Genomic DNA, 15,567 nt, shown 5'->3' on the forward strand with positions numbered 1-15,567 from the left:
TGACTTTATTTAAATTTTTTAGTTAAAGGTCATTTTTTTGCAGAGGTGCCAACTTTTCCAGACTTTACAGAAATAGTATGAAGTTTTAATGAAATTTCTGCATTTTTGATGATATTAAAGAAATTCTGGAAAATCAAATTGTGGAGCAAGACAGGAGTTTTCTTTGTGGAAACAGGCAAGCAGAACTTGAGCACCAAAATGGTTGACTTGGTTGATTGGAATATAGAACATAGTTTCTTAATGTGAAAAATGGAATGTAGACTACAAGAATCAGTTAATTTATTTGTTAATTGGTGAAAAATAGTGGTAGAAGTGAGGAGCATTTGAATATGCCGATATTTTGTGGGGAAAGTAAAAAAGTGGATATTTTGGTCAAATTCATTGTTTTGGGAAAAAATGATGGATGAATCCAAGGACCTAGAATTGGAGGAATGGATACACACACCATTTATTATTGGACCCTGTTTGTTACTGACTTGTATATGTATAGGCTTATATCAAATTTGTGCCAATCATACAGATCATGTAGGTATGGAGTACCAACTGTTTCAGCTATAGGTAATATGTTTGAGAATTTGATTTCATTAGCATTTGTTCAGTTGATTTCATTGCACACTAATTAATATTCCTTGCATGATCATTATATAACTGTCCCAAGGAAATACTTTGGACAAAATTAGTAAAGAGGTGTGATCCATTGTAAACTGATTGAATGTCATGTGTTGTAATGTCACAGTGAAAGTACGGTGTATTCGAAAAAATTAGACCCAGCTTCTACTTTTCTTAATTTAGTTTAGTGCTCAACTGTCTTTGTAAATGTTGATAGCATTTGAAACATTTTCATATGGAAGTTTTGTGATAACAAGATCGTGCAGATTACTCATGAGTCAGGAATGAATGAACTTTGGTAAAACTTCATTAGTATAAAATTTTAGAATGATAATTGATTAGTTGACTTGACCCTTGCCACTGCCTCTGATGCAAGTAGTATTTACATGCCTTTTAAGTTTCCTTTTATTGCATTGCCATTATTTGATACCATAGAATAATTAAGGTGATAATACAAAGCAGGTCTTTTTTGGATTCAGTGAAACAATACAACAAACACTTCTACCAGTCAGATATCAAATCACAGTTAGCACTTAATTAGATTCCTGTGGAAACACTCAAAATCACAGCTGTTATGGTAGATAAACATATTTCACGAATTTCAATCAGTAAAACTTATTTAACTGTTATTGATTTATTTTTAAAGTGTTACCATGACAATTAGTGATATTTTCATTGATCAAAATTTTGTTGAATATTGTTATTTACAGTGTACTAAGAATGTTGTTTGGAAGAAAATGTAATAAAATACATGACTTATTATTAAAAGTTCAGACTTTTGTAATATTGATTCAGATTTCCAGGTCCTATCTACCATTTTTGATTAAAAAAATGAGCAATATATCAAGATTTCAGTTACCAATTTTGATAGCAGTTTTCTTCAAGTTCAACAAATTGGGGTAACTTTTGGGGGTATTTTCTAGTTTAAAAATGGGATCCACACCTGATCTCAAATTATAAACAGGTTTGCAAGTTATCAGGGTGTGAGTTATCAAGGTAGTGGTGTAATTGGATGCATCTATCAGTACTACATCCTTGTAGACAATGAAAGCTACTCTGAACATTGTAAGCTTCACTCCAAGCTTGTTATGGTCAGGTGGTCCAGAGGCAAGCTCGGGCTGATCATCAGCCTGTTTAAACTAAATCAATCAATACTCCCACCGAAATTCATGCTGAGAGAGCAAGATGAATCTGCCTCACCATTTATATTAATGAAGTTGTTTTAATCTGAGAGATGCATATTTTTATGTTCCCATCCCTCCATCCTCACCAAAATTCCTTCTTTTTGCATTCTGTTGGGAATTGTTGTCAGTTTTGCGTTCTTCATTTTGGCTTACACAGGAATATCTGTGGAAAAACTCTAACACATTGTGACTGTGTATGAATGCATGTACCCATGGTTGGGAAGTGCATCTGTTGCCATGCTTTGACACTGTCATTAGTCAGTGAGATCTGAAGGGCATAGGTCTCCACATCATTCTCTTGGATATGAAAGCAACCATCAAGGACTTTCAGTTGTGGAGGGACCATCTTTAGGTCAAGGTTATGATCATCATGTTCAATAACTCAGTGATAGTGACCTACCTCCTCAGACAGGATGGTACTAAATCACCCCAACTCCACATTTTGTTATGGGAGTTAACGTGTTGTTATGCATATTGCAACATCGATATCTAGATCAGATATATTCCTGACAGACTCAAGTCTTGGCAATCCTCTTTGCTGGAAGGGCTAGATTCTTCATATATAATCACAAACTGCCCACCTTTGTCTGTCCAGTACTGGACCACAAGGCTTTGGCACTCAATGCCCTTTCTGTCAGCTGAGTGGGTTTAAGGGTTTTTGCCTACCCCCTCACAAACATTGTTCCAAAAATTATACAGAAATTGATGGATCAGAAGTGAATAAAGATTCTCATTGCCCATGTCCACACAGTCATGTCCTGGATCAATGATCTTTTCAGTTTAGCAATAGATGTACCCAAAAAGATCTTGGACAGGTAGAATCTTCTCAAACAGCCTCTGACCCAAGTGATCCATCTTTACCCAGCCTTACTTCTCTTTCATGCCAGACTGTTTACATGAGAGCCCAACAACACAGACAATTTAACCCTTCGATTTTGGAAAGAATTGCACAAGCAAGAAGGCCCTCCATTCTAAAGGCTTGTGAGTAAAAGTTGTATCTTTGAGATTTGTGCAAATTCAGTAACATTATCCTTTTGACTGCCTTAATCCTACAAGTAGCTGACTTATTTCTCTGATTGTTTGAGGAGATTAAGTTGGACTCAATTACTATTAAAGGCTATTATTGTATGATATCAGACACTTTCTGTCATCATGGCAGATAGGATCTTGGTCACGACCAAGACCTCTCAGACTTGTTGGCTAACTTTGATTTACAGAGGCCTAGGTCACTCATACTGCTTCCTAAATACAATCTTTCCTAGGTTCTGACTTTGCTGAATTCAGACAAATTTGAGTCCTTTCATACAAAATTTGTTTCCTGATTGCATTAGCTTCAGCATGAAATGTCAGTGAGTTGCATACTCTGTTGACCCAGCCTATCTTCAGTTTCGATCAGATGGCTAGGCAGTTCTTATGACATTACCCATTTTTATTGCCAGAAATAGATTGCTGTCAGTGGGCAATTAGATAGCCATCTTGCCTATATTGACACATCATGATATGCATTGCCTATATTGACACATCGTGATATGCATTGCCTATATTGACACATGAGATGCATTGCCTATATCGATACATCATGATATGCATTGCCTATATTGACACATCGTGATATGCGTTGCCTATATCAACACATCATGAGCTGCATTGCCTGTATAGACACATTGTGAGATGCATTGCCTATATTGATACATCGTGAGATGCATTGCCTATATTGACATATCATGAGATGCATTGCCTATATTGACACATCGTGAGATGCATTGCCTATATTGACACATCGTGAGATGCACTGCCTATATTGACACATCGTGAGATGCATTCAAATAAGATCATGTACATGATCTCAAGCTTTATCAGAAGTGAACCGAACCAATTTGTGGAGCTTGAAAACATCTCTTCTGCTTAAACTGGGGAAAGAGGATACAACCCATCAAGCCCTTTCATCATACTTGAAGTGGGTAATACACATGCCATGCTCTGACATATCACCAGAACAGAGTTGCCTTATGAAAAATCTGTTCTTATAAGATCATAGTGGTCTCTGTAAGCCTTGCCTTTGACTGTAACGTTTCTATCTTAAATATCATTTATGCTGTCAGCTGACATGCACAGTTGACCTTGGGATTTTACTTACCAGATTTAATTCCACTATGAGGCATTCTGAATCTGGTACGCCTTGTCTCAGTTGCATGTTTGGTTGTTACAAGACAGTTGACATTAGCACATCCTCTGGACAGACACACTAGTATGTAGCTTTCACTGGATTTACCTGGACATTTTATTTGGCAGGAAGCTTTTATTTATTTCTTCTTCACAGACCTAAACCATACTGCCTTTTTTGTACTTCTTGCAAGTTAGGAAAATAGGTTATCCTTCATATGAGGAATTCAACCATATTCCCTTAAAGGTTACTCGAGGTATAGGTTGAATGCTACACATTCCCATCTCTTGTTACCTATTCTCTTAATGCTAATTTAATAGTTGAACATATCCAAACAAATTCAGCACTTAACTCTGTTCCTCTGAGAATGCTTACCCAACTTAGTGATGTGTGATTATCACACTTTCGTTACCTGTCACTTTTGATTCTGTGCCTTTGTTGCTTAAATGACTACCTTTGTTTATCTGGATTTGGTGTGTTGGGTTATACAAGTGTTGTAATTGAAATCATTTTCTCAGATGAACCATACAAATCAAATGGTATAACTAACACTGGACAACAAATTTTTACAAAAGTCATGTTACTGAAATAAAATTAGTCAATTCTTATCAATTTTTATGTGCTGAACACGAATATGACAGTCAAATTGCAAAATTGGCTCTAGTTTTTTTGTAATCTGCAAGAAATTAATGTTTACATAACGAAATGCATTCCAATAGTAAAAGGTCAACTGTAATAGCCTACCTATAAAAAATCAAGTCATTGACTACATCTTAGATTTCTTCGCCTGTCTCTTGTACAGCTGTTCGGGAGCATCTCTGAGGAGTGTCCAGCAGTAGTCAGCCAGCATTGTAGTGGACCATTTTCCCTGGTATCTTTGTTCCATTGTTGCGATATCTTGATGAAAACGTTCGCCGTGTTCATCACTAACAATACCACAGTTGCTAGGAAAGAAATCCAAATGGGAATGAAGGAAGTGAATCTTTAGAGACATATTGCAGCCAAGTTTCTTATACTTCATCAACATGTCTTCTACTAGTTCCTTATAGTTTTCTGCCCTAACATTTCCGAGGAAGTTTGTAGAAACTAGGCGAAAAGCATTCCATGCTTGTTTCGCGTCACCTTCCAGCAAGTTGTTGAACCGGTCATCTTTGAAAAGCTCTCGAATCTGAGGACCCACAAAAACTCCCTCTTTAATCTTTGCTTCGCTGAGTCGAGGGAATTTTTCATGCAGGTATCGGAATGCTGGCAAAGTCCGGTCAATGGCTTTCACGAAGTTCTTCATCAAACCTAGTTTGATGTGAAGGGGTGGTAGCAAGATTTTCTGAGCCTCAACCAGAGCTGGGTGTTGGATATTCTTCTCTCCAATGGCTACATTCTGCCTGTGAGTCCATTCCTTCCTCATGTAGTGCATTTCCCTTGCTCGGCTATCCCACTCGCATAAGAAACACATGTATTTTGTATATCCTTGCTGCAGTCCCATTAAAAGGGCAACTACCTTCAAATCACCACAGAGGTGCCAGCTGTACTTGTTATACTCAATGGAATTCAGTAGCTGCCTTAAGTTATCGTATGTCTCTTTCATGTGGACAGCATACGCTACTGGAATAGATGGAAGAATGTTTCCATTGTGCAAAAGCACAGCCTTGAGACTCAGTTTCGAAGAGTCCACAAATAGTCTCCATTCTTGTGGGTCATGAGTGATTTTTAAAGCATTCATGAGGCCCTCAATATCGGAACAGAATATCAGATTACTTTCCTTTCTGAAGAAAGGCTCCAATTGCTGGTGGCGCTTTCGATATGCAGTAATTGTGACATCTTCTTCTAGAAGATTCCATTGTTGGAGTCTTGATCCTAGCAATTCTGCCTTGTTCTTTGATAAGTCCAAATCACGAATCAGGTCATTTAGTTCTTCCTGTGTTATTCTGTGTGGGGTTGATGATGCACCACAGTGAAAATCTGGATCACTGCATGCTGATGGACCAGGAGAAGAACAGGTCGACTCACCTTTGTCTTCGTCAGATGAATCAAGAGAATATTCTGCTGGAGGTTCTGGAATAGGAAGTCCCTCACCATGTGGAACTGGTCTCAATGCAGACGGAATGTTTGGGTAGACTATTCTCGACTTCTTTCGCTTCGTTATTCCACCGGAAAGAGGAGGAACCAAGCAGAAGTAACAGTCATTTAGGTGGTTGCTTGGCTCTCTCCACACCATTGGGACTGCAAACGGCATTGATGACCTTTTGCAATTCAACCACTGTGAAAGCTGTGTTGTACATGTAGCACAGCATATATGCGGAGCCCAAGGCTTGTCTTGGTCACCAACCTTGCATCCGAAGTAAAGATGATATGCCTTCTTCACTTGAGAATTGATACTTTTCTTCTGGTTGGCAAATGTCACTTCCCCACAAATATAGCAAAAATTGTCCGCGGTATTAACACACTTTCGAGGCATTACTGTTCTTTATTGTACGTAAATGGATAAAATAATAAGTTTTATGTAACAGTAGCTTGAACTGTCTCGCACAACGTCTAAAATATTTTAAATGCTGAACCTATCTGATTGGGCTTTATATAGTACACTGCTTACGTCAGCTTCAGCAGCCGCCTGGCATTAGTATAATAGGCCTACACATGTATAGTACACTGCTGACGTCAACTTACTTCAGCAGCCGCATGGCATTAGTATTGCATTGCATCAGAAAATGATGCAATCAACTGTGGATGATGTGAGCATGATGGTATTATGCAATGTTACATCATTATTCCGGATGTTGCTGCAGTCCTACTGGAGAAATTTACACAGTGAAACATAGAAAATGAGGTATATGAATATCTTCAAAACGAGAGCCAATACAAATTTTTCACGGTTATATTCGTGTTCGGCACACCAAAATACTACAGATTAGGGCCTTTTCAAGTCAGTAATGATTTCACTGTTGACCAGTGTAATTAAACATTGTAACAGGAATGCAATAGCAAAGCCTTTGTAATGCATAGTACATGTAATTAGGAATTTCGCTTGGTAAATTAAAGTCAGATATTTTAATAGCAGAAATGTTGTATCCAAAATCATAATAAACAAGCTTTACTATATATATATATATATATATATATATATATATATATATATATATATATATATATATATATATATATATATATATGAATTTAAAATTTTTATAAAAGTCAGCTTGTGCAGGGAAGCTGTCTGGAAAATTGAACTTACCCTTGGAAAATTCGAGCTTGCCCCAAACATAATATCGGATATTTGTAAATCAGTAAGATAAATATGGTATAATTTAAGTAAATTTGCATTATGATTATTGAAACTTTTGTATCTTTCTTTTCACTCTTATATTTTTAGCAGTTGACACCTACTCGCCATAAATTTTTTTATATGCTTCAAAACAGTCATGGAAAAGCCAATTTCAATGTATGACCCAGCAATTGACAAACTGCCAGCGGATAACATAGACTGGAAAGTCAGGAAATCCCAGCTACCTATAAATATTATGATTACAGTGCAACTTGTATTAAAATATTTATATTTTATCTTATTTGTCAGAACATGCATTCAATAGTAAATATTCATATTATCACATCTTCATGAGAAAATGCAATACTGCCCATAACATTGAATTAAAGATGTAAATGACAAATATTATAAATTAAAAAAACTATAGCCAGGTGTGCGGAAGATAAAGCATTAGGAACTGAATGTGACCCCATGTCAGTAATTTAGTTTGCACTAAGTTTCTGTATTTTACCCAAACCACCAAAGTTCAATAAAACAATTTCCTTATATATATATATATATATATATATATATATATATATATATATATATATATATATATTGTACACATCAGTTTCAGTATGGATCAGTCATTGTACCATCATTGCTTATTTACCTTCAAATATACATGTAATAATATAAATAGAAACATTATAGTATACAGGTTATTTGTTGCATAGTTATCAGCAACAGTATGAGCATTTGTAATAAGATTGAAAATTCTCTTATTTGATAGATCATTTGGTCAAGGGTATACTGTACCAATTCCTAACCCACCCTTCCACCCACCCTGAAGATATACACCTTAAAGAGCATGATTGTCTCCTCTAGTAGTAACTGAAGATTGACATGGGTGGCGCTCTACAGTTTCGTATTTTGCATAGGGTTGGAATTTTAAAGAAAAAGAATTTCTCTGGCTTTCCTCACTGGTTATACTGACTATTTAAAAAAGACCTTGTCTATCTTAGGTATAATTCAAACAACATTTCATTCCCTTAATTTGGTGTATGATTGATGGGTGAAATATTGGTTATAGAGTATACAGCTTGGCCTTACTCCAGATGTGCACCTTTCAAAAAAATGCTAGCTCCACTTGATCATTTTCACTTCCTGAACTTCAGAAGTAAATTGTATAAAAAAGAGCCAATAACGTTTTTTACATTTTATATATTTGGTAATTCATTCATTGTACTTTCAGAAGCTGGTATTGTCTAGTCTGGCAAAATTCATTTTCCCTATTTCAATAGCTGCTATGGATAGTGTACTTTAGACTTATTCAGGCTGATTTTTTAGCACAAGGGAGCAGTCATTTTAGTTTGCAGTGTGCTTACATCATGTACAATTTCCAAAAGTACAATATCCAAATATCATCCACATTACTTTAAATGCAAACAACTTCACCTTACATACATCACTCTCTCAAAAGTACATAATAACTGGTGAGCGCCACCATGGTTTTTCATCAGACTTTCTTGCCATAGGGAGAACACTCTAGTCTGACTTCATCTTAAAAGCAGATGGTTTATTAGCACTTTCCTTTTAGATGACATCTGACAAAGTTAAATCAAGCAAGTAGATATTCTTCTAATGTATTATGATCAGGTACGTATTGTCAAAAAATATATCTTAAAAAAATGTATTTTCAGCAATTCCGACGTTGGGTGCCAAGCCTTGATCCACAGGAAATTTCTGTGGCAGTGACAGGGAAAGACAGCTGTACATCTACCTTGGTGAACATTGTCAGCTATGATCTGATGGTAAAAAAAGCACAGGAGCTACAGAACAAACACTTCCAGATTATTATCATGGTATGATATATGAAGTACAGTTAAACTTGCCTTTATGTCACTTTTTATGCAACCACCATTCTTAAACATCCAATATTACCAGATCCCTTTAACTAAATTCTTATATAAATGAACCTCTTTTAACTAACCACCTGTTTTTAAAAGTCATTTTTTCCAGGTGCCTTGAACTATAAATAAACTTGTGTTAATTCATGATTCCCAGAATCCAGCAGTTAGGTAGTCCTCTTCAGATTAATAAGGTAAAAGGACGATTTCAGTAGTGACAGCCTGATCAGTGCTTGCATAGTCAAGCCGCTAAGTAGTCCCCTACATCAAAAAGGTAAAAGATTACTTCCAGTGGTGACAGCCTGAACAGTGCTTGGCATAATCCCTGAGTCAAGCCGCTAAGTAGTCCCCTACATCAAAAAAGTAAAAGATTACTTCCAGTGGTGACAGCCTGAACAGTGCTTGCATAAACCCTGAGTCAAGCCACTAAGTAGTCCCATACAACAAAAAGGTAAAAGATTACTTTCAGTGGTGACAGCCTGAACAGTGCCTTTACCCCAGTGACTCACTGACAGTATTTGTTAGACTGTTTTAATAGGAGACTGGTTAAAAAAATTGAGCTAGTTTTTGCTTTGTATTCCCTCAATTAATCAAACTTTTGCCAAAGTTGAATTCAACAAAATTATCAACATAATAGAATAAACTTCAATACAAAGCTTGTGCAAAAGGTGAAAAAACAATGATTTACTTCAGAAGTTTGCCGAGTGTTTCTTTTGCTTAAATAATTCATTGCAGATTTCTAAAATAAAGTACAATCTTTGACACAGTCAATCAAAAATGCTGAAAAAATTGAATTCCTTTGCATATGGTCAATATTTGTTGTCCCAGTCCTGTAAACAGTTACTTGTTGATGTGGGTTCTCTCATTCATGATCCATTGATCCTCTTACTTTTTTATTTTCTTAACTCAAATACCCTTCACTCACACTTTCATCTTCAGTGAGCATTTTGAGGTCATTTTCATTTTCCTTCATGCCCATATTCATCTTAAATGAGTATTTCTATGTCACATTGATTCCCTTCACTCCCACCCACTTTAATCTTCAATAGGTAGTGTATATTTCAGGGTCACTGTTGATTTCCTTCACTCCCACTTTCAGTGGATATTTCAAGGTCACCATCAATTTCTTTCACTCTAACTTTAATGTTAAATTGGTATTTCAATGTCAGTCAGTATAAATTTTAACTTGCAAAAATCCTGAAAGTTTTCCATTAGAGTTAGATAATCTTTTTCCGGTTGATGAATCTCCTTGTTTTCCATTGTTGTTATTTTAAAATAACTCCTGTATTATTGATGCTATTTCTTTCCACTGTAATGCAATGTTTCCACTGTACATATAAGCTTAATTAATTGGTTAAATTGCAGTCATAATTAGTATACGGTTAGAAATCATCCACAGGATTGTGCCATATTAACATGTCAAATGGGATAAAAGTCTATACTAATAATACCTCTCAGTCATGGCGTACAATACACAAACAAGGTAAATTTGACTATAGTATCATGGCAGATGAGATACTAGATTTTGCAGGGTATGTTACTGGAGCAGTTGGGGATAATAAATTAAATAACCACTTGTGTTAGGAGCTACTGCTCTCATTTCCAGTAGGTTATTGCTTAAGACATATGACTGCACTCACTTCTCATAGGTGGCTGCTTAAGATATGTGTGACTGTACTCAACTTTTGACAGGTGACCTTAAGACAAGTTTGACTTTATTCACTTCCCTCATGTGACTGCTTAAGATGTACATTTCAAGACTTATCATCATTTCAAGGAATGTTTACATGATTAGGTCAGTTTTCAGATTTGATATGTGTGGTTTTGATGTCATCTGTACACAAACATCAGAATTGCACATGCTACTTAAGGACATGTTTTCACCTGTACAAAGTAAATGAGAGCATATTCTATGACCCTGGTGGCATAGATATATGTGTTATTCTTGACACTGCAGATGTAGTTGAAGTTTTTTTATATTTTTTAAGGTTTTTATATTACAGCTTTAATAAGGTGATTCACTAGTTAGATTAACCAGGTTTACAAACTGGACACCACATTTTACATTACATGGTCATGTGATCCAGATATCACAACCTGAATTTGTCAAAGGTCACATAATCATGTGATACAGATATCACAGCCTGAATTTGTCAAAGGTCACATAATCATGTGATACAGATATCACAGCCTGAATTTGTCAAAGGTCACATAATCATGTGATACAGATATCACAGCCTAAATTTGTCAAAGGTCACATAATCATGTGATACAGGTATCACAGCCTGAATTTGTCTAAGGTCACATAATCATGTGATACAGACAAAGGAAAAGGATGAATATGATTGATGATCGTGTGACTTAAGCAGTGCTACATGGAAAAATTGACTGTTATTAAAACTGGTTAATGGATTTGTTTGTCAGCTTATTAAAGATACAAACTTAGAGTTAATAGCTTTATCTGAGAAGATAAATATTCTGCTTATTAATGTCAGGCACGAAGTGTTCGATACATTCTCACATAATTTTGCAAGCCCTTTCAAAATAACTACCTGATACTGTTCTACATGGTTTTAATGAATTCCTTGTTTTCAATAGGGAATATACTCTGTCCTCACACCTTACATGATCGTTCATATACCTAAAATGGGGTGGAGAGGTGCAAGGAAACTCTTTGTAGAGAACGTAGTAAATTTTGCATTTTCAGGTTTTGTTTATAGCTCCTAGGAAGGAAATATGCATTTGAATTTCACTGTGTCATATTTCATAGTAAGGACCTGCCCTATTCAGTAACATTTTAACCAGTTTTACTGATTTTTTATTTCTTTGCAATTTATGGGAAAAAGTTTAGATTTAAGTTTGTGCTTAAGGATTTTTTTTATTACTTGTAGACAGGGTGTATATATTTAATTTTTTTTTAATGTTTTTTAATTTTTATTTTTGTGCATGTTCAATAAAAATGATTAGCCTTATTTAGTACTCTATTTTAAAACCAAATTTTACTGTTTGGGTGGGGGAAGCAATTTTTTGGAAAAGGTATTTTTTTAGTTTAAAGCTTTGGTTACATACCTGTGTATTTATAAATATTTTCTGGCCCCATTTTTATGTCTGCCATTAAAGTGGAGGTATTGTTAATATGTTGTCCATTCCATTTATACACAATAATATGAGTTTTCCAAGATCTACAGTTTACAAACTTTCTGTTGCTCTGGGATCAAAAAATGAAAGGTGAAGGTCACTGTAACTGAATGAAGACAAATGCTTTCATTTGTTCTGCATCTTGGACCTGGAACAAACTTTTGTTGATAACTTGCAACTGGCGTAAGAAAAAATAATATTGATTTTGTGGTCAAAAGGTCAAAGGGAAAGGTCACTGAAACTGAAATAAGTAGTATCCACCTAATAACATTAGCTCTCCTTTGTCATTGTGACTGAAAGAAGAAAAATGGTTTCTGTTCAAAGTTTTCATTTGTTGACAATGTACCTTCTCCCATTAGTCACCATGTTTGGCATTTTAGTTTTATGTAATAATAAACCCTCGGTTTTTATGGGTGGTGGTTGGGTGCTTATGCAACCTGAAATACTTCCTTGAGGGAAGGCGATCTCCAGTGTACATCATATAAAAATATTATGAAAATTTTGATCTGCAAGTTCACTTTAAATGATATGAGAATTGATGTAATTAAGGAGTAAATAATTGTTTGCATCTCTACCTACCATATATACTTGCTTGTAAGTAGAGTCCAACTGCAAAATGCACAGACCCAAATCTGCCATTACATAATGCACCAGAAGATCGGGGTCTGTTCATTTTGTTAAGAGTTATCAGTACAACCAGCAACATAAGACTCTGATCTGCTGGTGCATTATGAGATGTCAGATCAAGGACTATGTTGTTGGTAGTTGGACTCAACTTAAGCTAGAATATATGTCAGACTTTGGTGATACTGAGAAACTACAACTTTTAATTTTAGAGTTCTGAAACTGGTCCATGTTTGTGTTTGCTAAAAGGATTTTTAATGGGCTCATGATAATGTATAAAAAAATTGTTCTCAGATACAGTTGTTATTAGTTAGCCCAGTGATGAGACTAATTTGACCATTTAGGCAGGTTTGCTAGGAAACAAACATTAACATAGTGGATGTTTAGAAAACCGTTCAAGAGAAAATCAAATACCTATGCTAGTCCTTTGGTTAAGTCCAGAATAGTTTCGTGGAGCCCATCTTAGTGGGAAGTGAAACATGGCCATAACTTTTCTGGTATCTGCAGCATTGTCATTCAATACTTGTTAAGGGTTTGGATAAGGTTTTTCAACATTTGTTTGTGGGACCTACATGCAGTCCGTGCCTTCTTATTGAAAATATCAGCTGATCTGTGAATATCGGAAGAGATTTATGGTCCACACGTTGCAGCATTTCTCATGTTACTGTATGAAGATAATAATGGGTGGGAGAAATATGATATTGCCTGTATAAGGTAGGTAACTATTGATGGGAAGTAACCATTATTGAGGTTGGGATTATTAAGATTTTAATGTTAAAAATCTCTTCAGTGGCAGATTAACATGTGTTTCTTTATTTTTACAGGATGAATGTCATTCACTGAAAAATTTCAAGACAGCCAGGTGTAAAGCTGCATTACCCTTGCTGCAGGTAAGATAATGTGAACCTTGATTTTTTGGCAGTACAGCATTCCAGCAATATAACTCAATTCATTATGGCATCACTCTTGTCATTGCGAGAGTATAATCATTTACCCCATTTTATTATGTAGTAGTGAAATTATATGTGTAGTGTACTTCATTTGAAGGTAGTCTTACTATGAGGTGGCATACTCCATGCAGTAGTGTACTTCATTTGAAGGTAGTCTTACTATGAGGTGGCATACTCCATGCAGTAGTGTACTTCATTAAAAGGTAGTCTTACTATGAGGTGGCATACTCCATGCAGTAGTGTACTTCATTAAAACGTAGTCTTACTATGAGGTGGCATATTCCATGGAGTAGTGTACTTCATTAACTCATTCGGCCCCAGCACTGTTTTCAGTATCTCTGCTGATATGCCTCAGAAGCACAAAGCCATGTCTAGCTGCTTGTGCCCCATAGTTTTTACCTGTTTGAAAACATTGTGCACATGCATTCACTCTTACCTTAATTTCTCTTCTTATATCCAAACAAAATCCACGAATTTTTCACCATTTATTTCAAATGAATTTGTCGACACATTGATGTAAGTTTTTCCCTATTTGTCGAAGTTTTTCACAACTTATTTATCCAGTATTTACAAACTTATGTGCAACGTTTATCCGCAAGAACTCCGTCATCATCGCTGTCAGCATCATCATTTTTGGACGATTCAATCTCAGAAACTTCTACGTCCAAATCTAAATCTCACAAAATATTCAACTGCTGAACATATCTTTCCTCAGCTTGCTCAATATTTTTTAGATCAAACCCGAGAAACTCCACATTTTTGCTCTCATCAAAAATCACTCTTCCGTCCGCCATCATTTACGATTTTTCATTAACAGAACACATGTAGTTAAACCGCTCTCAGACTTTAGCCTTTTGCTTCAGAACAATTCAAATTTCCACAAATGAAAGTAAAATCATTTCTGATTGGTTTAATAGTTGTTTAGTTCTTGGAATAAACCATTTCTAACCAATCAGTGACGTTGTATCTAACACACATTCATCATGCCTGGAGACGGGATCAGCCAATGAATGCAGAAACCGGATCACGCCTACAGACGGGATCGGAGGCCGAATGAGTTAAAAGGTAGTCTTACTATGAGGTGGCATACTCCATGCAGTAGTGTACTTCATTAAAAGGTAGTCTTACTATGAGGTGGCATACTCCATGCAGTAGTGTACTTCATTAAAAGGTAGTCTTACTATGAGGTGGCATACTCCATGGAGTAGTGTACTTCATTAAAAGGTAGTCTTACTATGAGGTGGCATACTCCATGCAGTAGTGTACTTCATTGAAAGGTAGTCTTAATATGAGGTGGCATACTCCATGCAGTAGTGTACTTCATTGAAAGGTAGTCTTAATATGAGGTGGCATACTCTATTGACAGTGTTATAATGAGGTAGTACTATGCTTATTAAGTGACCCATTAGTTGCAAAGTGTTTTCTGGAAGATTGATATAGTCCCATATTATGTTTGTATCTATCACTTTTTTATTGAAAAAGAATTTAAGATTAAGTGTGCTTATTTTTATTGTCCTATGTCTAACATATATTGTCTTTTCATTGTAAATCAGTTTGTTCATATCTTTTTCAAATTTGCTCAAAATTCACAGGTTGTGTCCTGCCCAAATATGGCTACTGTTACTAAAATAAAATGAAATTTTAAATGACTTCTTTTCAGCAAGTTTACATAATTTTAGCAAATTTAACAGAAAGCATCCTAGCATGAAAATTTTTCAGATTTATACCTATGATGCAGATACACCAT

At 35.6% G+C, this 15,567-nt stretch overlaps 1 protein-coding gene across 1 annotated transcript in view; it reads left to right on the forward strand.

Moving 5' to 3' along the window:
• Window positions 1–15,567, forward strand: part of LOC149775960 (SNF2 related chromatin remodeling annealing helicase 1-like) — an 80,283-nt gene that overhangs the window by 23,313 nt on the left and 41,403 nt on the right. The window contains exons 6-7 of the mRNA XM_089940845.1: window positions 8,902–9,063; window positions 13,695–13,760. Coding sequence (XP_089796971.1) covers window positions 8,902–9,063; window positions 13,695–13,760 — 228 coding nt within the window. The remainder of the gene's footprint in view (window positions 1–8,901; window positions 9,064–13,694; window positions 13,761–15,567) is intronic.

The sequence above is a fragment of the Sinohyriopsis cumingii genome, chromosome 18 (genome assembly GCF_028554795.1).
Source record: "Sinohyriopsis cumingii isolate HCF-2022 chromosome 18, ASM2855479v2, whole genome shotgun sequence".
NCBI lineage: Eukaryota > Metazoa > Mollusca > Bivalvia > Unionida > Unionidae > Sinohyriopsis > Sinohyriopsis cumingii.